Source organism: Calypte anna, chromosome 2 (genome assembly GCF_003957555.1).
Source record: "Calypte anna isolate BGI_N300 chromosome 2, bCalAnn1_v1.p, whole genome shotgun sequence".
Lineage (NCBI taxonomy): Eukaryota > Metazoa > Chordata > Aves > Apodiformes > Trochilidae > Calypte > Calypte anna.
In genome coordinates this window covers 6,116,906-6,140,695 of record NC_044245.1, presented here as the reverse complement: position 1 = coordinate 6,140,695, position 23,790 = coordinate 6,116,906, and the positions used below count along the sequence as shown (strand labels likewise).

Below are 23,790 nucleotides of genomic sequence, written 5' to 3'. Positions count from 1 at the left end.
CACCCAGAAATATCCAGAAAAGACAATAAATAGTGTGAATACACTTGAAATGATTAAGTTTGCTTAGGAAAAACATATGCCAATATAACTGGATGCATTCAGTAGTGACTCAAAAAGAACTTGAAACTCACCACCAGGTTTCCTATCACCAGGACTAGCAAGAAAATGGGTAGACACAGCCCTTTTCCAGCCACTTCCATACAGTCCCACATGGTTTCAATCCATTCTCCACATAATATTCGGAATATAATCAGGAATGAATGACAAAAATTCTTCATATGCCAACGTAAATTCCTATCGGTGCTTATTTTAAACCAATTTTTCTCATAATAATTGCCTAAAACCTGCTTTCCTACTACAGCAAAAATAAATACAGAAATAATCAAAACCAGAGTGAGGTTACCCAGAGCACCAACTGAATTTAGAATTATTTTCACAAGAGTATTTAAGGCTGGCCAGGACTTTGCCAATTTGAAGATCCTGAGCTGTAAGTAAAACACAAGAGAACAGAACAATATGAGTGCCAAACAATGAACAGATATCACAGTACACAAAAAACCCACAGACTTATCATGCTGTCTTTACTTCAGTAACACTATCTCAAGTTTTCCCAAAAATAAAGGTTTTTAATTGTTCTAATCCAGAAGCACTGTGCTTAAACTCAGAAAGTTAATGTGACTGAGAATAAACCTGCCAAAGGAACCTTTCAAGTTGTTTGTGCCAAATTAGATGCCACCATGTGTCTGTTCATATTAATAGCAATAACAATAATAGTAATAATAATCAAATGGCTTATGGATAAGGCTTACAAAATCACTGCACTTTGGATTACATTAAATGCAATCAGACAAAAATTGAAAAAAATATTTTTTTCTATTTCTCATGCAGCAAACTTAGAACAGGTTCTGAAAAGCCACTCTATGCACTCTCCTGTGTAAAAAGGACATTTTTAATTAAATTAGCACTTGGGGCTCTTAAAACCTCACAGTCATGAAACACAAGATGAACAGAATTCAGTAGAACTTCTAGGTGCAATGACTCTGGATGTTAGAAGCAATTAGTAAATTTAGCATTCTAAATGCACAGCAAAATTGTGAGCAAATCCCCTAACATTATACATAGACATCTCCAAGCTACACCTCCTTCTCCCTAAGATGAAGAGAAAACTTGAGGACACCTCAAGGCTAAGTCTAAGCTCTGAGAAAAGCTACATTATTTTACAAATCTCAACTCAAAATGAAAAGCTGTGATGGAACCTTTGCTATCCTTCAGCTCACAAAACCACTCAGGTATTATCTTTCCTGAAATGAAAATCTGAAACCAAGCTGAGCAGTGCCACTGTGCAGACCTAACAGGGAACCAGTGAACTCTTTGCAAGGTCAAATCTCCAAGGGGGTGCATTATGCCAGATGATTTGTAGTATCCAATATACACAGGGTAATGAAAACATTGAACATATTGTTTAATATTAATATTCACTTCAATTAAACATTCATGTTGGCTTACTATTTACTAACAAAGAGAACTGATTTAACAGATTCATAAGTAAAATAACGTGGGTATTCCACTGTAATCTTTTCCAAATATATACAGCACACATAAATAAAGAGATAATTACCAGCCTGAAGTATGACAGATTTTCTTCAAAGTTTATTAAACCAATCATAACAACTATGCTGTCAAAAATATTCCATTTTTGCTGAAAATAGGTGTAAGGATCTAGAGCAATGATCTTCAAGACCATTTCTGCTGTAAAAATCAGGGTGAAAACCTGTAATGAGGAAAAAAAAAAAATCAGCAAAAAGGCCCTGAAAAAGTATTTCTTCTTATGGCACTGTTCCAGTATAAATGGTTTCATTCTAACATAGACCTGACTTACCTTGTCACTTATAAAAATCATACTTTGGTAATAGAGTGGCATCTCAGGGTATTCCAGAGCCATGAAAAATGTGTTCACGATAATGCAAACCATGATTAAGAGATCAACAAATGGATCCAAAATTACGAATTTCACCTTCTCTTTGATTACTCTCCAGAATGGACAATTCCAGATGAGATATTTTCGAGCAAAACGTCCAAAGAATGCAGGGCATTTCAGTTTTGACTCTTGCAGATCTAAATGACAAGAGAGAAAATGACATACTAAAAAACTTCTGAGGAATTTTATAGTACGAGGACAAAGACAACCAGTCAAAGAAAAGATTGCAACAGAATAATCAATGTCATGTGAGCATAATGATGTCACTGAAAAAAATTATTTCACCTATTCTACATAAAGTAATCACAGACCATCAGCAATCTCATCATTACAGAAACAGGTGATAGTACCCACCTCTTTATAAATTTGTTATATTATTGAAGTATGAGAAAGGATCTGCATTATGGACAAATAGATGTCTCTGGGAAAACTGAAAACTTTTTTTTTCTGTGAGTTGTATCTGCATAGTTACAGAATCAGCATGGATTTGGAGCAAAATCCAGGAGAAAATGAAGGGTGTCTCCCGCTTCTTGGTGTTGTCAGCTGAGGATAGGGTTGTAAGATAAGTCATGTTGGAATGGACCACAGGTGATCTCAAGTGCAGCCCCCTCCTCAAAATAGGGCCAGCCATGAAGTCAGAAACTGCACAACAGGCAGATCCTCTGTCTGACTATCCTTCTCCTTACACACAGTTTGAAGCTGTCTTCTTTCTATTTATTTCTGTTGTCACACCTTCCCACTGTGCATTACTGTGAAGAGCCTTGCTCCACCTTCTTGGTAATGTCTTCCTACATGCTGGAAGGCTGATACTAACTTTCCCTCAAAACCTCCTCTCCAGGCTGTACTAGCCCAGCACTGGTGGCCCTCTGCTGAACTCAATGTATTTCTTGTACTGTGGTATTTGAAGGACAAACTGGGCACAGTATGTGGCCTAGCAAGTGGTTAATAAAGGGTGATAACCACTTTTCTCCTCCCTATACTCATCCAATACAGCCCAGGATACTATTAGCCAGTGGTGCCACAAGGGCTCGTGCTGTTTCTGCCTCACACTCAGCTCACTGCCCATAAGGACCTCATGGCCTTTCCTGCAGGGCTGCTTCTCAACCAGGCAGCCCCCAGCCTTTATTGTTCCAAGTTCTTGCAGATATGCATAAATTTATGTTTGTTCTGGCACAATTTTTGTGATGTTCTTGTCGGCCCATTCCTCCAGCCTGTCCAGGTCCCTCTAACATGGCAGTTCTTACCGCCAGGCATGTGGCTCCCTCCCCCAGTTTGGTGTCATCTGCAAAATGGAAGAGCAGGCTCTCTGTTGTTTCCTGCAGGTCACTTAGGATGTGTCCTACAGGACCTCTGTGGAACCCCACTTGGGACTTCTACACCAGGCACTGGAACCCCAAACATCCAGCCACTGTTTTGTTCAGCTGGTGGCCCACCTGTGGTAGACCCTAAAACCCTAACTTGAATGAAAAAATACTGTGGGAGACAACGTTTCAAGCCTTGCTGAAGTCAAGGTAAATGAAAGCACTGCTCTCCCCTCACCCACAACCCTCAGTCACTTTGTTGTACAGGGCAACCAGGCTGCTCAGGCACAATTTACCCTTGGTAATTGCAAGTTACAGTAACAGCTACATCAGATACAAGAATATTTATTTTACTGACATTTATATTTGATTGTAGCATAATTTCCCCTAGAGACTTTTCAAATAGTGCTGCTTGTGACATTTTGCTCTCTTAGGTCAATTTACATAATGACCACAAGGAAATCATTGAAGAATGACTTACGCAAATTATCGGTAATAATAGTGGCTGCACTCATTAACCTCTGTCTTCGAAGAGGATCATTAATAGAGTCCACTGACAATTCATAGGACAGCAGAATCTGCCTCTTTGCATAAAAAAAAACAACAGATTATAACAAGGGAATATGAATAAATGGCAGTATAAAAATTCTGTTGAGCATGAGATAAATATGCCTTTTTAACTACATGCTGTAATGAAACCTTACCTTGCTGAAAGAATGCAAAACAAAACAACAGAACCATGTGTTTGCCTTGGAAGGCAAAGGACATTTCATCAAAACCAGTAGTATTTTTCAAGAGCTGTTTTCTTCTGAGAAGGTTTAATAACAATGATAATCCCATTCTATAAGAAGTACAGACCCATTAACAGGAGAGGGAATGAAAAATATCATTCCATCTTTCCAGTGACTGATGAAAAGCACATACAAAAAGAACACCGAGTTCATGACACATTAATACCCACACACATGCATTTTAAAGACTAAGTAGACAACAATAAAACATGGGCTGCACAGAAAAGGTGAGACTGAGGCAGAGAAGAAGAGAAAGAACAAAGATTCCAGTATCAGGGAGGAAATAACTAGAACCACCAGTCATAGAATCATAGAATAGGCTGGGTTGGAAGGGACCTCAGAGATCATTGAGTTCAACCCTTGATCAACTACCGCCACAGTCACTAGACCATGGCACTGAGTGCCATATCGAGTCGCTTTTTAAATGTCTCCAGGGATGAAGAGTCCACCACCTCCCCAGGCAGCCCGTTCCAATGTCTGATCACCCTTTCCGTGAAAAAATTCTTTCTAATATCCAATCTGAACTTCCCCGGCACAATTTAAGACCGTGCCCTCTTGTCTTACTGAGAGTTGCCTGGGAAAAGAGACCAACCCCGGCCTGGCTCCATCCTCTTTTCAGGTAGCTGTAGAGAGCAATGAGGTCTCCCCTGAGCCTCCTCTTCTTCAGGCTGAACAGCCCCAGCTCCCTCAGCCTCTCCTCATAGGATCTGTGTTCGAGTCCCTTCACCAGCTTGGTTGCCCTCCTTTGGACCTGTTCGAGGACCTCAATATCCTTCTTGAACTGAGGAGCCCAGAACTGAACACAGTACTCAAGGTGTGGTCTTACCAGGGAGCTGCTGAATGACCATATCTCAGTGCACAGCACTTTAATGTCCCCTTTCAGCACAACTTGATTTGTTTCATTTTCTTTTTGTGAGGGGGTATATGTGTAAAGATGTCACACCATTCCTTCAGTCTTGTACAATAATATGATTTTTATTAGCATATTCTATAAAACTTTAATTCAGGAAATTGAGCTGATATCCTTGGCCTCAGGGGTTTCGTAGTAGTACTTCTTTGTAGTAATTATTTCTTTGTCTCTCTGGTATTTTAATGACTTGAAAAGCTAAGCAAAAATAGCTGATAGAACTGTCACAGAATAAACGCACAGAATTAATTCATAAAATAGCACTAAAATGTTCATTTTTCTATGTGTACTTTTTAAGAATGTAAAAGATTCAATTATACTATTCCAATCACAACCCAGTTACCAGTGCAACTTCTCCTTTCATTCCTTTGCATAATGTTTGGTGTCTCAGAGGAGAAAAACCTAGAAATTTTGTGAACAGTCTAACAGAAGTCCTCAATCTTCTTGCTGAAATTCACCTCTGTCCAGAAGCGTTTGGAATCAGTGTTGTTAGAAAAATTAAGAGTATTAATTAACACTGAACTGAATACTGCTGTTCATCTATCTTTAGCTAAAGTGAATAATTGGTGATGAGAAGTCCTTTGACAAACTGGGATTTAAAGCAGGTATTTGTACTAGAGAAATAGTCCAAGTTTTTATAGAACTGATTATGTCCTGCCAAAAACGTTTCTCCCCAATATGCTTGGTTGAAGGGTTCTCAGTTGTAGCAAAGCTTATACTACCAGTAGTTGTCATAATATGAAACAAACTGCCATGTTTGTTGCAGATTGTATTTATTTGACTTATGGTAAAATTGTGCATTAGAGCAGCTCTCACAGATATCATGCTCTAGGTCTTTTTTTTTCCCTTTAATATTAAATATCAGTATTTGTAGGACAAAGTGAGAGCTATGATGGAGGAGAGTGAGAGTAAGTGAGCATACAGGTCGACTATGCATGAAGAACCCTCATGACTGATAAATAATTGGTTCTGCTGTCAAATGACCTCCTGTAAGTCAAGTGAGACAGCATAAGACTACAGCCAGGATCTCACACAATTACCTGGAGCTGAGTCTTAGAATTTTTCATGCAGATGGTGTACATGCATCAGTTTGCAAGCACAGAAATGTAGTTTAAGCTCTGCAGAATATACTCCTGAAAAATGGGTACCATTTAACATTTCTTGTACAAGGTTTTGCTGCAATCTATTATCTGTTTCCCAACGTTTCTATACAGAGATATCCAAAACTTTGCCATTCTCTGCACACAGGGATGGAAAGGGACCTTTGCAAAGGCCTGCAAATTTTACTTCTGAAATGTAAAAATACAGGTTGCACTTGTCATCCAGACTTCAGGTTTTGCAGCCTTGGGGAATTAAGGTCTAGGAACTAAGCCAAATTCATCTCCTGGCTCAGTCATCTCCTGCAACACAGTCACAGGTTTAGAGGACAAAAAAATTAAAGAGGGAAAATCAGCTATAAGAGGTGATTTTTATACTTATAGAAGATATGACACCTGCTATGGAAAGACATCTTCTTTCTGCAATATGTATAGTAATACACTACCATTGAATGGGACAGAGTGCTCCCTTTAAGCACAGCAGAACCAAATTAGGTCACAAAACACTGTAATATTCTTAACAGCAGAGGAAACAGCAAAGACCCTGTAAGGAGCAAATACTACAGTAAAGGAGATGACAGATGGCAGTTGCTGCCAAGTGGATGATTTTGACTCCTTTGGCTCAGACACATAATTTAATATAGCTAGGATCACAGAATTTAGAAGAAATTCTGAGGATGCAGAGTGTCAGAATCAAAACCTAATCCATTTTAGGTAGGTTGACATGTCTGATAAAAACTCCCTTACAGGAACACTTTTCAAAAGGAAGGAAGTTGGGTCATTACTCCCTTAGCTCTGCTTCTGGAAAGTTTCCGTTTTCTATGAGATGGGTAGGAACAACTCTGATATTCTCTCAGAGGCAACAGAGAATCTGCCATGAGATGGAACAGATCACCATGTGGCAGGTCATAGAAAATACATTGGCAGAGAAAAAAAAAAAACCAAACATCTAGAGACCCTGCTCAGTCATGGTAAATCATCACCAAGGAAATGGAAGGAAGAAACACACCTGGTTTGAAGACTGGCTTGAAATTCTGGCCTTCAATATCAAAGGTGTGGCTGAGAATCAGGGTTTCAGTCAAGTAACAAACACCTACTTTTTGCACCTACTTTTTTCCAGTGGACCCAGTTTGTTTTAAGTCACAAACCTATACTGGACATTGGCTGCTGCTGGAACAGTATTAGGGCATTAAAAGCTTTCTTTTTATATATTGTTGAAAATCAGCAATTTTGTAAATGGATTTAGATATGAGTGAACAGAGGAAACTTCTGCAAAGCCAGAAGCTGGTGCTGTAATCAAAATTTGAAAAAGCACATGTAGTATCCAGCCTAATATTCAGACATCCACATTTAATATGTCCCTGTGCACAATACACCTAAAATCCCACTTTAAATGATGGTCTTGTTTTGGGTTTTTTCTTTTGTAAATTTGATTAACTTAAATGTAAGTGTCTGAGGCCACCTGAATTTGTCTACTGAGACATTTTGGTGTCTGAGATACCCATAGTCTTAGATTAAGTAGACATGACACACCATGTCTGTCCACTTCTGTGGAGTAGGTGGTGGCCATATCAGACACTAGAAATCCTCTAGTGTCACTAGGTATAGATTTGTGACCCAAAAAATTAAATCTCCATTTGCCTCTGGGAGATATCCACACAGTGGTGGAAGATGTCCCACAGATGCCAAAGATAACTACATATCTAACTTGACCAAGAACATCTAAAATGGCACTAGACAGACACCCATGTTACTCCCCTAACTTTAGAAGTCTTCATACTGAACTAAATCTGATTTAAATACTTAGGCCATAGAATTAGCTGTGTGTACAAATAAAAGCCAGATCAGGTCATGAGGGAAATTCTAAAAACTTACAGGATTTTATATTTGTTTATGCTAACAGATCTTACCACAGATTTAAGTGCAGAGGGCTATAATGTGTCATATGTATGCTACTGTCACTTTGAACTTTCAAATCCATATAGCTGTGTCTAGTGTTTGCAAATAAAGAAAGCTTTTCCTCATCCAATTGTCATATATGCCAAGTCTAATGAAAATATCTTTTACTTCAAATACTTACAAGCTTCTTGTGGCAGCGCCCAGGCTGTGAATTAAATATATGCTCCTCATTGGTAGGATCACCTAAAACCAAATTTTGCCTTAAAACAGGTCTTTCTGTGTTCATCTCTTCTGAAGTTTTCAAGCCCCCAGATGACATTTCAGATCTGACCTCTAAGGCCTTATTATCTTCTCCTGCAGACAGCATCTGTAAAAGAAACAGTAAGGGGTCTATCAAGGGGTCTATCAATACAAGGCCAATGGACTAGGATCATACACAGTTTAATTACACTATTTGAACACCTTGCACTAACAATGCCTCTCTTTCAAATATTAAACTACAATAAGAAGATAGGAGTACAAAATCACATTCACCAGTTTGAAAGATAAAGCAGGGTTACTTATCAGCTACTGTAATTAAAGTCTTTCCTTGCCACTTTAGATTTTGTATTTTGTCTCTGAATTACAGAATATAATGATGTCTCCTTTTACTCTTCTTTTCTTGCTTTGGGAAGAATCTTAAGCACCAAACCAATACAAGACTAAGGGCTTAAACTAAATCCTATCATGTTAAACCTTTTTTAACTACTAATACTATTGAAAGAAAAAAGAAAAGGAAGAAAAACCTCAGTAAAGCTTAGCAAGATGGAATTTCAGGCAGAGAAATATTACAGGCGTTGTTGACAGCTGCAGAGGAGGAATTTGGTAAATGGGTTTTTATGTATTATGTAATTTTTATGTAATTTAATGGTAAAATAAGGCTTCACCTTAACAATGACATTGGATAGTTGCTAGAGAATATTTATATGTCCTCTTGCAAGTCTGGCTTTTCTGATTATTAGCAGTAAATCAGAGGTATGTTTTATAAAAGGTTAGAAGACAAAATATCTTACCAATAATTTTCAGTCTATCTTGTTGCCTCACATTAAACCTCTACTTCTCAGAAATAAAATTAAAACAACAAGGTGACCCCTGGTCCTGTACAGGCCAAGGAATGACTGAATCTAGGCAATGCTGTGCCAAGAGGGAACACCATAGAAATCAGATGTGTGCCTGTTAGATCTCTAAACCAACAGCAAAGAAACCAAAGCAGTCTCTGGATCTCCTTCCACATTAATATGCAACTTGCATAGACTGGTGTTTGTCACCTGGTGGACCCTCTGCATGCAGTCACTCAAAAAGAGGTATGACACCCCTCAGACAGCTGAGCACAGTGGCTCCCAGACAAATTGTGGTTTTAATCAACCCTGAAATTTATCAGCACCAGAACTTCCAGTCTCATGGAACTGTAGAAATGACAACTTTTCTTGTGGAATTTATCCACTCATACTTCCTTCAGTAGAGTATGCAGGAATACCAAGAAGGGATATCCAGAGAAAGGATATCAGCAAGAGGGGTAGTGCACAAGAATGGGGCAAACCACAGAGCACAGGCACCTATGCAATACCATAGAAGCTATATACTTACCAGCAAGTTATTCCTATACAACATCAAGTCTGCACATCCTAAAAGTTAAAATGATTTAATTTGGACTCATGGTGTTTGTTTATACCACAGAAGTGTTTATATCTATTTGCATAAATATAGAGACACACATACACATGTATAAAGAGATGGAAGCTGAAATGAAAGTATGGTAAGAAGCACATGTTTAATTAAAATCCTAATTTCCCTAATTCACAAACAGAAGAAAACAAAAGGAACCACATATTACATACATAATTTACAGACCTTTTCTTTCTCTAAAATTTGTTTGGCATCCTGAAGTAACTTTTCCTTTGCCTCTGTTTCAGCACGAGTAGCTCTATTTTGCTCTTCATATGCCATAGTTACTACAGCCAAGATCAGATTGAAGAGATAAAATGAGCATAAAAAGATGACTCCAAGAAAAAATATAATATAGCTCTTTCCAGATGTACGGATGGTCTGCAAGGAAAAGGAAAAGACTGTAACAAATTCCTAACAAACTAACATGTGCAATAAAATTTCTAACTTTAAATGATTTATATTTTCCTATACGATATAAAAGGACAATTTACTGCACTGTTTTCTATTAATAACAGTAGGATCTAGCTCTGGTCTAAGTTATACAGAAGATATAGAAATAGAATTGAGTCAGGAGTTCCCCTGGCTTTCAAATAATAAATTTCAGCTCTTAATAACTTCTCCATGATCATACAATGTTTTCTCTTTATGTAGCTGACCACAAAAAATTTACAATGATGCCATGAACAGTACAGAAAAAAACCCAAAATCCATTCTTAAAATTAAATTAAATAACTCTAATCAAATTGTAGAAATAATCATCAGAGTTTGGTACAAGACAAATATAGCTGTAAAGAGTGCAGGTGACCACAGAAGAAATTAAGCAAAGAGGATGAACATTACAGTTATCTAAATATCATGAAAGGTGCTATAATTAGAGAATCAGATGCAATATTTAGACTGATGGGTTATTCTTAGTTTTGGGGGTTTTTTTAATGGCAGAGGAGGTAGTTCAAAATTAAGCTCTGAGCTCAGACACTAAGAACTAAAAAACCACCAAATGGCAAAAAGATGTATCCATTTTTTTTAAAAATCTCGGTTAATACAAGTTGCTTGAAAAGAAGTTAAAATGGACCATATGAACACTATAGAATAAGGCAGAGGAAAATTCCCTCCTAGCAAAGAAACTGAATGGAAGTAAGGAGTTACAGGGAGTTCTCTAAATGCAGCTCTTGTAGAATTTTTATAAAAAACCAGAATTTAAAAGTTACACTCAACTCTCTAGCTCCAATTTCTTTAGTAGCAGTTGTCAAAAATTACCTAAAATATAAGTGTATATGTTGAGCCAAAAGGGTTGGTGAGCAGTCAGGATTAAAAGGAAGAGAAACAGAGTATGTGACAAGTACTCATATTCCCTGCAGCAGCAGTGAGCTCAACAGTCAGATCTACTGTATGTATATCCCAATCCATCTGTACTTATGTATGAACTATCAGTCACTGAGTTGTGATCTCCAAGAAAACTATGAGCATTCACACCTGAATTGCTCTCATCCCATGTCACTTGCAGAAGGCGTCACAATTCATGCACTTGAAACTACTTACTTCATCTTTATATTGATTTTAAAAGAATTTTGGTACCAGGAATGTTAGAACAGGTGCTAATATTTCCAGTGGACATAAGTCTCCAAACTGCATGTCTAAAGTCATTCTAGCAGGTAATAAAAGGACCTACTTGTCTGTAGAGGCGCTCCCAGCAATCCTGTGTCATCAGACGGAACAAAGAAAGGAAGGCCCACCCAAAATGATCAAAACTTGTATAGCCAAAATCAGGATTCTTCCCAATATTTATGCAGGTATAGTTTGGAGGGCATTCTGTCCTAACCACAAAAGATATGGTAAACAATGTTTTATTTGCACTATGAGATTGTACCTGAAAATATCCAGCAGGCAACACCAAATACAGATTTGTTCAGAGTGTCTGAAAATGCCTTTCAACATTCCCCAACAGAACTCTGCCAGAAGGGCTGACTAATATCAGACAGTTCTAGAAAGTTTAGTCAAAAAAAAAAACTAGACAGAAACTCTCTGCTTGATGTAGGACGCATGCAAACAAGTAGAGGGGGGAAAAATGGAAATCTGTTTAATTTTAAATAATTTGCCAAGATGAGGAGTTCAGTTCTTTACTGATCTGTATTGCTCCTCTTCCCATATCACTCTACATTACCATTGTATTACCAGCAGTAAGCAGCAAAGCACATATATAATTGCTTGCATCCTAGAACTTTAAATCATTCATTCTCTGATGTCAAATATCTAATTATTAATTTAATAATCCCTCAGTAAATCTGGGGAAAAATAAGAAAGTATTAAAACTATTGGGTTCACTTACTTGGGTTCTGAACTAAACCCACAGAGCAATATTTCAGAAGATTTGTTCATTCTGTAGCAGATATCTGATTAAAAAAAAAAAAGCCATCAAATCAGAAGTTGTCAGTTCCTACAGCACTGTGGCTGTAAATCATACATTACTGCACTTTAAAAAAGGTGTCCCTGCTCATGCAGGGGGGTTGGAACTAAATTATCTTTAAAAGTCCTTTCCAACCTGAGCCATTCTGTGATTCTTTGATTCATTAATCATTATATTCAGTTGCCCCAAAGACTTTATATAATTACTGGGCGAATGGAAGGACCTATGTTCCTGTGAGATACACATGCAGTGATAATTTCAACATCTCTGTGAAAAAAACCAAACCAGACATAGGAAGATGCACAGATTATGTGAAGAGAGAAAAGAATAAAATTTACCTTCCTCACTCTTGTTATATATCTTGGCGTCCTTACATAAGGTGTCATCGTATGAATCAATTCTACTACTGAGGACACATTTGGATGTTAAATGGCCCATAAAAAGCTGGAGGCCTATTAGAGCAAATACACTCAAGCAAAAAACAGTCAAGATCAACACATCTGTAAGTTTCTTAACAGATTCAATAAGTGAATTTACGATGACTTTTAGACCTAGAAAAATAAGAATCAATAATATGCACAATGAGAAGAGGAAAACAGTAGCATTCCCATATGACAATATACAACAGATGCAATATGTTAAAAACAATTAGTGTAAATGGTTTTTTAACTTGGAGTAAATTGTTTTACTTAAATTTCCTCATCTTGGCTTTTTAAATAAAAGTTGGCTTTTACTCCCTTCTAAAACCAATTTTCTTAACTTGAAAATTCTAAGTTAAGATAGCATCTAAGCAAACTCTTACAAACTCTAATGACTACAGACAGATTTCTGTGCCTGATTAACTTTAAATATGTTCTTCACATTGTGCCAAATAAGCTTGACAATAAAGGATACCTTCTGATGACCTCAGGAAATTCTACATGTCACCAGCTTAAAAGCAAAAGAATTTTTATGACACTGGGTAGGAAAAAAATGTAGGTTGGGAACCATCCGCATAGAATGCAGTTGGGTAGAAAAGGACCTGAAGGTCCTTAGGGACACCAAGATGAATATGAGCCAAAAATGTGGCCCTGACAAAAAAGGCAAAGGATATTCTGCCTGGGCTGCATTAGGCAAAGCATGGCAGGCAGGTAGAGGGAAATCATCCTTTTCCTCTACCCACCACTAAGGGAGCCACATCTGGAACAGGGAGTTCATCTGTATCTGGGTTCAAGGTTCCAAACACAAGAGGTTCTTTTTTCACTGTGAGGGTTCCTGAGCACTGGCACAGGCTGCCCAGGGAGGTTGTGGAGTCTCCATCTTTGGAGATACTCAAAAGCTACCTGGAGGTGGTCCTGGTCAACCAGCTCTAGGTGAGCAAGGAGGTAGGACCAGATGACATACCAGAGGTCTCTTCCAACCTTAAACTGTGATAATGTGAAAATAAATCATATATATATCTAAACTGAAGACCAATATTCTGGTAGAATAACTTAATTTAAAATATGAAATAGGTAGAGAGTTTTGAGTTTTGAGATTTTTATGTAAATCTTTCATAAGGAAAAAAAATTACATTTTATCTCTGTTATCCATGGTGAATATGAAAGAAACGATATTGTCAGGTAGTTTTCTCAGTAAAAATTAAACACTTCCTATATTTAATTTCTTTTTATTTTCACAGCAAAATAAAAAATCTATTTTTAATTGCATAGAAATTGTAAAGTTAATATATGTTGTGACAAGAGGATACATAACCATTTATAGATTTTGAAATTAGTTTTTGTAGTTAGATTCTGAAATTCATGCTTTGGCATCCTAATTCATGGCAAGACAGAAAAAATATAAATAATATAATAATGACACACAATGTGAACAGAGAAATACATTGTTATGGCCATATTATGTTAAAACAACATATTGAGTAAGGTGCTGGTCAGGAAAGGCAAAAGTAAAAAGACACAGGCACTGGGCTAAGTAAAACTGAACATTAATAATGGCACAGAAAAAGCAGAAAATAAAAGATTTTCCTACACTGAAATAATTTTGAGGAAAGATGATAAAAAGTAATCCTCTAGGATGCTGCTGAGAGTTCTTACTGACTGCAGAACACTCACACCTTGGACCCCATTAACCATCACAAAAAGTGTCCAGAAAACTGAAGGCAAGAATAGGAGAGCAATTGGAAATTCCATACTGCTAAAGAAGAGAGAAAAGCAGCCAGACATTTTGTTACTTACCTGGTATTACTGAAATAGCTTTCAAAGTCCTCAGTACTCTGAAAGTTCTAAGAGCTGAAACCTTGCCTGTAGTTCTACACATAGTAGCATACCTATAAAATGATATAAAATTGGATGACAAAGATCTAGCTTTTCAGAGCAGATGCATATTAAGCATACAGTAATGAATAAGTTACAAAAGATAAATGTGTCAAATATGTCCTAAGGCAGATGTCTAAAGTGAGGAATCCAGCTTTATCTGTAGTTATTGATATAAAATAATGCAACTTTTCATTAGTGCCTCTGAAAAGAAAAGAAACACAGCACATTTTTGCTTAGTGTGGATTTGGATACTTAACTCCCAAAACATTACCTATAGAAGTGTCAAATAAATATAAAACTTTCAATTTCATAACCACACCTTCTCATACTAAGGCTAATCTGATTTAGGCCACATGGAAGTATATATGTTAGCTATATCAAAAGTACACAATCTATAGTCTAGAAAAAGGGAGTTGAGAATAACTAGGTTTCTATTGTTAATTCTGTACTACATGGGTGTCTTTCTAAGTTAGATTTAACAGTCAGCTTTGAATTTGAGTATTGAAATTAATTCCCATTTAATAATATCAATATTTTGAATATTTCAGAAAATGAAGATTTTAAGAATTGCATATTCTAAATATCACTTTATCTTCAACAGGTTACCTCATAAAATAATAACCCTTATTTCATGTCAGAATGGACACAAATTATGACTCACATTATGACAAGGTCACTTCTGGTAGCAGAATTACTTAAAATAAAAAGAATATGAGAAACATTGGTTGAAAAGAACCTTTGGAGGTGATCTACCACTCAAAGCATGACTTTTGTCAGCAATGGATCAGAACATTATAGGTTTCCCTAGCCTGTCTGATCAAGTAATTCTCAAATGTAAGAACTGCATTTGAGTTAACTGTGGAGCTAATTTCCAAATCCTTTTATTTGCTGCATGATAGTACCCCAAAACCACAAGGAGATGATATATTGTAAACTGATTATATCTGCTTGAACACATACTGCTTAGAACTATGGGTACAGACCATAAAATTAAATTTTTCATACAGCTGTTGGACTACTTGCTGGTTACTAAGTAGTTACCAGCTACAAGACACCTCATGAAGTTGAGCAAACTTGGCAAAAGCCAAGTCTGGCACCTGAGTCAGATTTCAACTGTACTTCTGCTCTGTATTATTTATTTTTTTTTAAAGACTTCTCCATTTACTTTCTTTTTATGTGCAATACAAGATACACTTCTTCTCTGTATCTTTTTTAATTCTGTCATCTTTTGAGATGTCAGGAGCAAAACTACACATCCTGAAGTGATAGTGCTGAAGAAAAACACAGGCCACACAGTAAAATAACTAACTATTCCACTTCTTTTTTTATTTTTTTACCCAGAATGTCCTCATTTTCTATTTCTATTTCCTTCTCTAACCACAACTACACACTGGAATGGTGTTTTCACAGGCTTGTCTACTTTCAATTCAGTGTTGCCTTCTCAGCAACTGAAAACTATTTCAGAGGCCATAGGTGTGTTTTTTAAGCTAGTTCTGTTTTCCTTTGTGCACCACTTCACATTCTTGGGTTTTCATCTGCTAATTATCACCCTGTCATTCAACACCTGTGACCCACTTGGATCCTTTGCAAATGAATTTCATCTGATCCAGAGTACAACCAAGTCAACATAAAGAGGCATGCTTAGTTTCAGCAACCACCTCTTTACAAAATTTAAATGCATACTAAATTGAGAACACTCCAACAGTTCTAAGATGAGCTTTGGGTTTATGCCTTGTTTTAAGGTCTCTGACTATTTTTCACTTTGCAGAAATGCAAAGAGTGATTCAGCCACAGTAAGACTTCCCCAGGTAGGATGTCAACCACACTAAAGAACTTCAGCACTGTCAAATCTCATGTTATCTACATGTTTGTTCCTTGAGTGTAAAAGAACAACTGAGTTTTACTTACATTACAACAATAACAACAAGATCCAAGCAGTTCCATGGGTCTCGAAGAAAGGTAAATTCATTCCAAATAAATCCTCTTGCTACTACTTTTATCACAATTTCACCAGTATATATGCCAGTAAAAACATATCTGAGAAGGACAGCGTGTATTACAGTTATAAAAATAAAAATATTTATGAGACTGAGACATATTCAGGCAATTCTAATCTTTTCTATGATTTAGTCACTAGATGAAGGTAGTATCATCAAGTAAAATAGGACAAGTTACGTTACTTTCAGAAACATCACGGGTATAAGAAGATACCTTCCTGCATTTTAGTAAATTTCCATGTAAATCTATAAACACAAATGTTCACTTAAGCATACCTTACTATTTCTGAATGAAGCAAAGATCATATTTCCTTATGAAAAATTTTTAAGATTGTGTTTATGTTCCTAAAGCAAGCTAAAAAATTTCAAGGCCTCAGCATTTTGGCACAGCAATAAGAGACTTGTTCTAGCCTGTAAATTTTGCTCATTTTGAACATTTATTCTGGCAAATACACTATTGCTGAAAGAATTTAACATAAAATTAAGCTATCGTTATAACCATGCTACCTCAAATGAGAGGACTTGAAACTAGAGAACCTCTCAGGCTCCAGGTACATTTTCAGGATTTAATTCTAGAATCTTAAGTCTAAGTACAATGGATCCAGTGCTCTATTTCAAAAGTTAACAAGACCTTATAAATAGATGGTCTCCTAATGTCAACAGTTGAAGTTGGGTTGTCCCCAGGAAACAGCAAGAAAGAATGGAATGAATATTTATCTCTTATACTTTTTGCATGAGCCAGCCATAACAGATATCCAGGTTATTGCCTTAGAATGAAAGATACGAAGTTAGAAACCTGCTGCACAGTCTCTCTAAATGATTTAATTCTTAAAGATAGAGCAACCTTCTATGTTACACCAGATGGAAAAATTAACCAGTGTAGAGAAAAGGGTAGATGGTGTAAGCCTCTGAGAAAAGGCCCTGAATCTGCACAGAAGACTGTGTGCTACGATAATAATAATCATCATCATCATCATCCTCAATCTTCCTCAGAGGTCTGTCTTAAGAATTTTCAAGCCCCAGAATTAGAAAACCACATCATTTAAATTTTTCAGCATGTCAGTATCCTTAGAAAAAAAGTGAATAAATTGCAGCTGAGATACTTACTCTGTCCAGTTAAATTCATCTGGAATCTTATTTACAGCCATGGAAACACAATTGAGTACCACAGTACATGTAATAAAGCCAACAAATAATGTGAACAATAAGTTAAGGAAAAACTGCTATATTATAAAACAATGACATTCAGGAAAGTATTTACACAGACAAAAACACCATACAGATACTCAGGTAATTACTTTGGTTTTGAATATACTCAGGAGTTTTCATGTGCTTTGGAAAGAAAGGGATATTCAGCCAAACTTCTACTCAGCTGGGTAAACTTCATGATGTGAAAATAACAATTATCTGCATGGGGAAATAGTTTTGTTCTTTGAAAATGGTAGTCCATCATTCTTCCAAGAGATACCTAAGCTCTGCCATAATTAGTATTTTTTAGAAGTTCTGAAAAAGGGCTAAAACATTGTACAGTAAGCCCTAAGTGCTGCTTCATAACAGTACCTGCAAATCTGACTTTAAATACAAACTTTTTCACATCTTTACTTGTACCATCACCATGTAAACATCCTAGTTGTTGTAAAAGAAGATTCCATGAAACTTTTTAAAAGTATCACAGGCATGTGAGTTTACATTTACAGTACTATGACTAGAGGAACAGAATGACAGAAAATGGATTAGCACATTTTAAAACTGAAATAAGGTAAACCAATAAAAGGATATGAATGGGTAAGAATTTTAATTGCTGCTTTTCTGACTGGATTAAAAGGGCCAGCTATACACAGGGCAGGTGTGGCAGAAAAACGGAAAATAGTCCTCCTCTTATTTATCACCATAAAAGTCTATTAAAAAAAATATTCATAGTATATGAAATATTTCAATGAAACAAAATTTTCCCCCAAAATTTCCTCAGGTCAAGTTCCCCTCAATAGTAGAGTAATTATACAGTAAACATTTCATTTAGAAGGAATCCCAGAGCTTCCACTTCACACACACCTATAGGCAACAACACAAAACAATCTGCAATGCTATGAAGCATATGCAACATAAATGTCACAATAAACAAAGCTCATAAGGCATAAAACCACAGAAAACTAATTTACTATAATGAAAATATGTTTACACAACACAGAGTACTGGAAATATCTCAAATACGTCTCCCCTAATTTCTGTAATATTTCTAATTCATCAAAAGCCTGTGCAGTTAAGTCAATAATTCAGATCTGATCTACTCATTTGCAGCCCACAGATATCATAGAAACTGTTCTGGAAAACAAAGCAAAGTGTAAATTATCCCACAATAAATTTCCAATCTAAATGTATCCATCGAGTGTATTTTGTTTTCATAATGAATTCTGATTGCTGACTGGAATTAAAATACTGCAGCATACCTCATAGCTCCTGTCCCCAAAACCACCAATAATGTTCAAAGATCTGTCCACAGAACAATCAAAAACCACCATTTCCTGATTAGTGCTTTTCTATCTCTTAAGAGATCAGCAGACAAAATTAAATTAAAAAATGCTTTTTGAAAGTTTTAACCTTGTGATCCTTGTAGTATGGATCAAAATCTTCGAGGGGTTCCCCAATGAGCTCCACAGGAATATCCCCATACAGAGTTGGAAGTTTTTTGCAGGTTTTCAGATCAAGCTGAGGAGTAAGTTTATCTTCTTCAGCGTTTTGGTCCTTCTGCTCCTTCCTGACTTTGGCTTGTTCCTTTTTTTTCTGGGCAATTCTTTCCTCAATTGCTGCCAAGGACTCAGGCGTGAAACGTCGGAAGCTGTTTGTTTCTGACGGCCAAAACAAGGGGTCCATTTTTCCTTTTATAGTTTTGTTTCCTGTGCTTGTAACTGAAAAACAAAAAAAATATTAACTTTTAGGTAGCATAATACACAATTCCCATAACTTAAGAAAAATACCCATTAGATAAATTATTTCCTCTGTGAAACCCTGTCTGAAAATAGAATGTAGTGTTTGGGAAACATCTGAGTTTCAAATTCACCTTCAGATATCCTGAAGATTTCATATATTTGTTGAAATTATTTTTATCTGACGACTTACCACACAGCTTACAAAAGTTTTGATGCATACTGCAAATCATAGCATGCTGCTTGGTATTAGTTCTCTAACTTTGCTGACAATGAGTCCTGCACACTTTCACAGTTGGTGAGTTAAGAGTTACTTAGTACACATTTCTAAAAGACTACAGCAACACCAGTGACAGAACTGGGATAGTTGCTATGCTTAATTCTGCTTGTGAAAACCAATGTTCTCTGTGCTCAGAACCTGCACTCCCTTAAAGTAAACTTCACTAGGAGGTGATTTGACCACTGATCAACCCTGGGGAAGCCCCAGACCCACTGGCTGTTATGCAGAATTTAACCAATGCAAAGACACCATAAAGGATTACTACAAACCAAATTATAAATTCAGTCAGGTGTGACCCTCCTCACAGCTGCAGGTCAATAGGAAGTTCACTCCTAGGATTTTCCAGGTGCCTAAATGATTTGTGGCTCTGCACTAGAGTGTCTCTTTGTTTAATAACTACTCTTTTCCAAACATCAGAGGCAACAAGCTTAAGAACTACTCACTACTCAAATTCTGATCCAAGTCGTTGACTTGCATGCTGACAGGTATGGATCTATCCTGCCTCCCTTTCCTGGGGAAAAGAAAAGTACAATAAAGCCATTTCATCTCCTCATGTATTCAAAAATACTGCAATTCTTCTGGGGACTGGCAGGGTACCTGCAAGAATTTCTTTTCAATTATACTGCTTGAGTTTAAATCACTGACAATGAGGAAGGGTGAAAAGGTAATGAGAAGCACTGAAGTGATGTAAGGCAAATCACTGGAAGTATTCAGTTACTAATGACTCCTGGCCCAAATTTACCACATTACTTTGTGGACAACAGCACTTTACATGATTGCAGTTCTCATCCACAAAAGAGGAAGAAAATTTTGACCCATTACAGGATGGCTTGCCCTTTGTTACTAATGTTAAATAAATTGTTCCCATCTAATAAAACAATTCTGGTCATGCACCAGTCTTTAAAACACTTTGTATTTTTGATCACCCAAAGTCCAGCTGTGGTACTTCAGTTTTATGACCCCATATGTGGATGATGATAGAGAACCAACAATATGTTGTAATTATGTCTATCTTCTTTAAATGCATAGATATATTATTTAAAAAGAATTATGAGGAGTATCTAGAAAATCTAGTAGGAATGTAAATAGAAAAATGTCCTTATTTTCATTTCAATCTAGCATGCATTATAACCAGTTCTGAGTCTCAAATTATTTCTGTCTACTCTCGTGTCAATAGCCACTCACTGAATATTTTCTGTGAGCACCTGGATCTAAAAAAATAAAGGTTAAAGCATTTTGTTTATTTTTATTATGCTATGGTAATAAAGAATAAAAAACATGTCCCTGTGGTAGGATTTTTTTGAAAGCACAAAATCAGGCAAATATCTGCATGACATAGGTCAGGAAGCATTTTAAAATTAATAAATAAAAAAATAAATAAAATATGTAGCAATGCTTACTGTCAGATTCACCACCACACGACTGGAATTATTAAAATCTATGCTCAAATGAGAGCCCTGTTCCTTTTTCAGCCCTTATCCAGAGTATTTCCAAACAGCTTGTTTTGATCAATCTGCATTTGTCAAAACTCATTTTAAGAGGGCATTTGCAAAATCAAATTTTAATACATCTTATACACAGTTCAGGCAATGAGAATAACAAGAAATCCAGAACCAGATGATTTTCCAAATAGTTCAGGAAGGGCTACTTAACCACACTGAAGTGCATATACCACAGACAATTTGGGTTCAGGGAACAAGATGGTCTTTTCAGCTCTATCAGCAAAATCAGTAGCCTTTTTAGTACCCTAAAAAAAATTAAAACAAACATATTTATATTAACACATGGGCCAGATAAGCAGAAATACAACAATGTTATGGTTGGTTGCTGCTTGAAGATAAAGATAACTGAGGTCCTTCATGGGAAGAAGGCATCTTCAGTCCCATTACAGTGAGCAGATACTTAGTGGTAGGTACAGCCCAACAAGGCTGTGGACACAGATATTCAAATGACCAAAGGGAGACAAGCTCCAGACCTCAATTAAATGTCCACTGACTGTGATGGGAAATTAAACACTTAGATCACAGACAGACAGCTTCATTTAGACACCTAACTATTGATCTTGGAATGAATAATTCCATAGCTGCCAAACTTTCCTCTAACACTCTAGAGTCACCTTTTTATATGACCCAGAATAGCAGGACTGGATGACAGCAAAACCAATGGTCTGCATTAAGCTATTTCAGATTTCAAACTTTACAGTCAATAAACCCACCATATACAACAGGAAATAACAATCTGAAAACTCTTAATATTATAAGCAATCCCAAGTTCATCATCCCCATGAATGCACCAGACAAGTGTACTATAATGAATTCCCAACAGGAAAAAAATAACTTCTGTTCCACACAGATGATTGAAAAAGGAATCAGACCACTATTTTATATGGAGCTCTTATTTTTCTATCAGATGATCACTTTTAATCTGTTCATCTGGGATAAGAAAACCTGAGAAAGCAGATCACAGCAACACCTTATGAATTAGGCAGAAACTGTATTTTTCAGTGTTGTACAGGCTCTTGTAAAATGCTACTATCACCAACTCAGTTTTAATGAAAATACTTCTGATCTCTGATGACCATTTTCTTCAATTGAACTAAAAATAATAATCAACAGATTCAGAGATTTTAGTCCTTTGTAAAATCAAGCTTGGACATTTTATTGGACTGCTGTTGTTCCTAAAATAGATGGCCATTTCTTCCACTTGTAACTCTCCCCCACTCTCAGCTTCCCACTCCCTGTCCCTACCCCAGTAAAACCTTTGTGTTTGAATAAACATCCACCACTGGGTTTTTTTACTTGGTTTGGTTTATTAGCAAATGTCATATAAAAAGTTAACTACAATATAATACCATAAAATTACCTCCAAAATCACAAAACTGTGCAACAGGCTACACTGTGCATTACTTAAACATCCTGAAAAAAACCACCTAATTGGCATTTATGTGAGAAAAACATTCCAGATTTGTGTAGGTAAGGAAATTCCACTATCTCAGACTAAGTACAGCTCTGCTCAGGTAGTACTAAAGGAAATTTGAAGCCTGCTGTGCATAATCCAACACAGCAAATCAACACGACAAAGTCAGTAATAAATATGAGGAATATCTTAATGTTTAGTAAAATGCTATATTGCAACATGTAAACTAAAGGCAGAGCTGCATGTTTACAGAAATACAGCAGTCCTACATCAAAGGCACATTTTCTAATGTACATGCTACTTGTACCTAAACCAAAACCACAGCTAAAACTTAAAAGCATGTGCATGTGCTTTTTTGTAAATATATATACACTCACACAGGTATGCATAATCCCTAAATATTTTGATCAAACACATATAGATTTAAGTTAAGAAAAATAGCAACTGGGATTTCTCACAATATACAAATATTTAGCAAAACCAAAATACTTACAACACCCCCTTCAAAAGAAAAAAACTTTCAGACTGTTTTCTTATGCTAATTTCGGGTAGCTTGCATCTTCAAAGAGATAAAAAGTCTTCGTTTTCTCCCCTTCACCATTCCATTCAAAGCAACATCCTACCTACAGAGCTACCTCCCATGCAGAAAGTTTTGTTTTGCACTGTGATGCCTGGGGGAGGGGAGGGAGGAGGAGCTCTGTTGCTCTTCCAACAGCAATTAAGGAAATTTTGTCATCTCACTGGGAACACAGTAAAAAAGGAAAAAATGCCTGGGTGATACTTTTGAAGAACAATCACTGAAATATAAATTTTTTTCTTTCTGATGAAATCATAGTTACATTTATTAAAAGCAAAGAGGTATTTGTGTCCAATTGGAAATATATCTGTAAAATCTATCGACAGGTTGATACCTATCCTGCTTTGTTCACATTTCATTCTGAGGTTTTAATCAGATGAAGTTGCCAGCATACATTAAATATTGTCACAATTTTTGCCCTACATTAAAAGCTTAATTTGAGTTACGTATTTGTTTTCCACCCCCTAGTTTTTATTATTCCCAGATCATGACTTATGTTCATAATACCGTACAAAGACAAAATCTCAGGCAAATGGCAAAGACAAAGGCAAATGTACTAACTCAGATATACAAAAACTCAAAATACCTTCAGTATTTCATAACATATTAAAACATACAAACCCAGTTTAAGTAAAATAAAGACCATAACATTTATCTTTGCATCTGAAATAGTTTATATTTATCAAAAGTTTTGTTTAAATCATAGAACCATAGA

General features: G+C 36.3%; 1 protein-coding gene across 1 annotated transcript in view; it reads right to left on the bottom strand.

The window, feature by feature from the left end:
- Positions 1-19,249, bottom strand: part of LOC103536092 (sodium channel protein type 5 subunit alpha) — a 34,028-nt gene extending 14,779 nt beyond the window's left edge. Inside the window, exons 1-14 of the mRNA XM_030446507.1 lie at positions 18,977-19,249; positions 18,158-18,276; positions 17,486-17,575; positions 16,290-16,418; positions 14,301-14,392; positions 12,408-12,635; positions 12,007-12,070; positions 11,350-11,494; positions 9,864-10,058; positions 8,155-8,340; positions 3,761-3,863; positions 1,880-2,115; positions 1,619-1,771; positions 132-485 (exon numbers count right to left, since the gene is read on the bottom strand). Of these exons, the coding sequence (XP_030302367.1) occupies positions 132-485; positions 1,619-1,771; positions 1,880-2,115; positions 3,761-3,863; positions 8,155-8,340; positions 9,864-10,058; positions 11,350-11,494; positions 12,007-12,070; positions 12,408-12,635; positions 14,301-14,392; positions 16,290-16,418; positions 17,486-17,575; positions 18,158-18,276; positions 18,977-19,249 (2,367 nt within the window). The remainder of the gene's footprint in view (positions 1-131; positions 486-1,618; positions 1,772-1,879; positions 2,116-3,760; positions 3,864-8,154; positions 8,341-9,863; positions 10,059-11,349; positions 11,495-12,006; positions 12,071-12,407; positions 12,636-14,300; positions 14,393-16,289; positions 16,419-17,485; positions 17,576-18,157; positions 18,277-18,976) is intronic.
- Between the last annotated feature and the right edge of the window lie 4,541 nt (positions 19,250-23,790).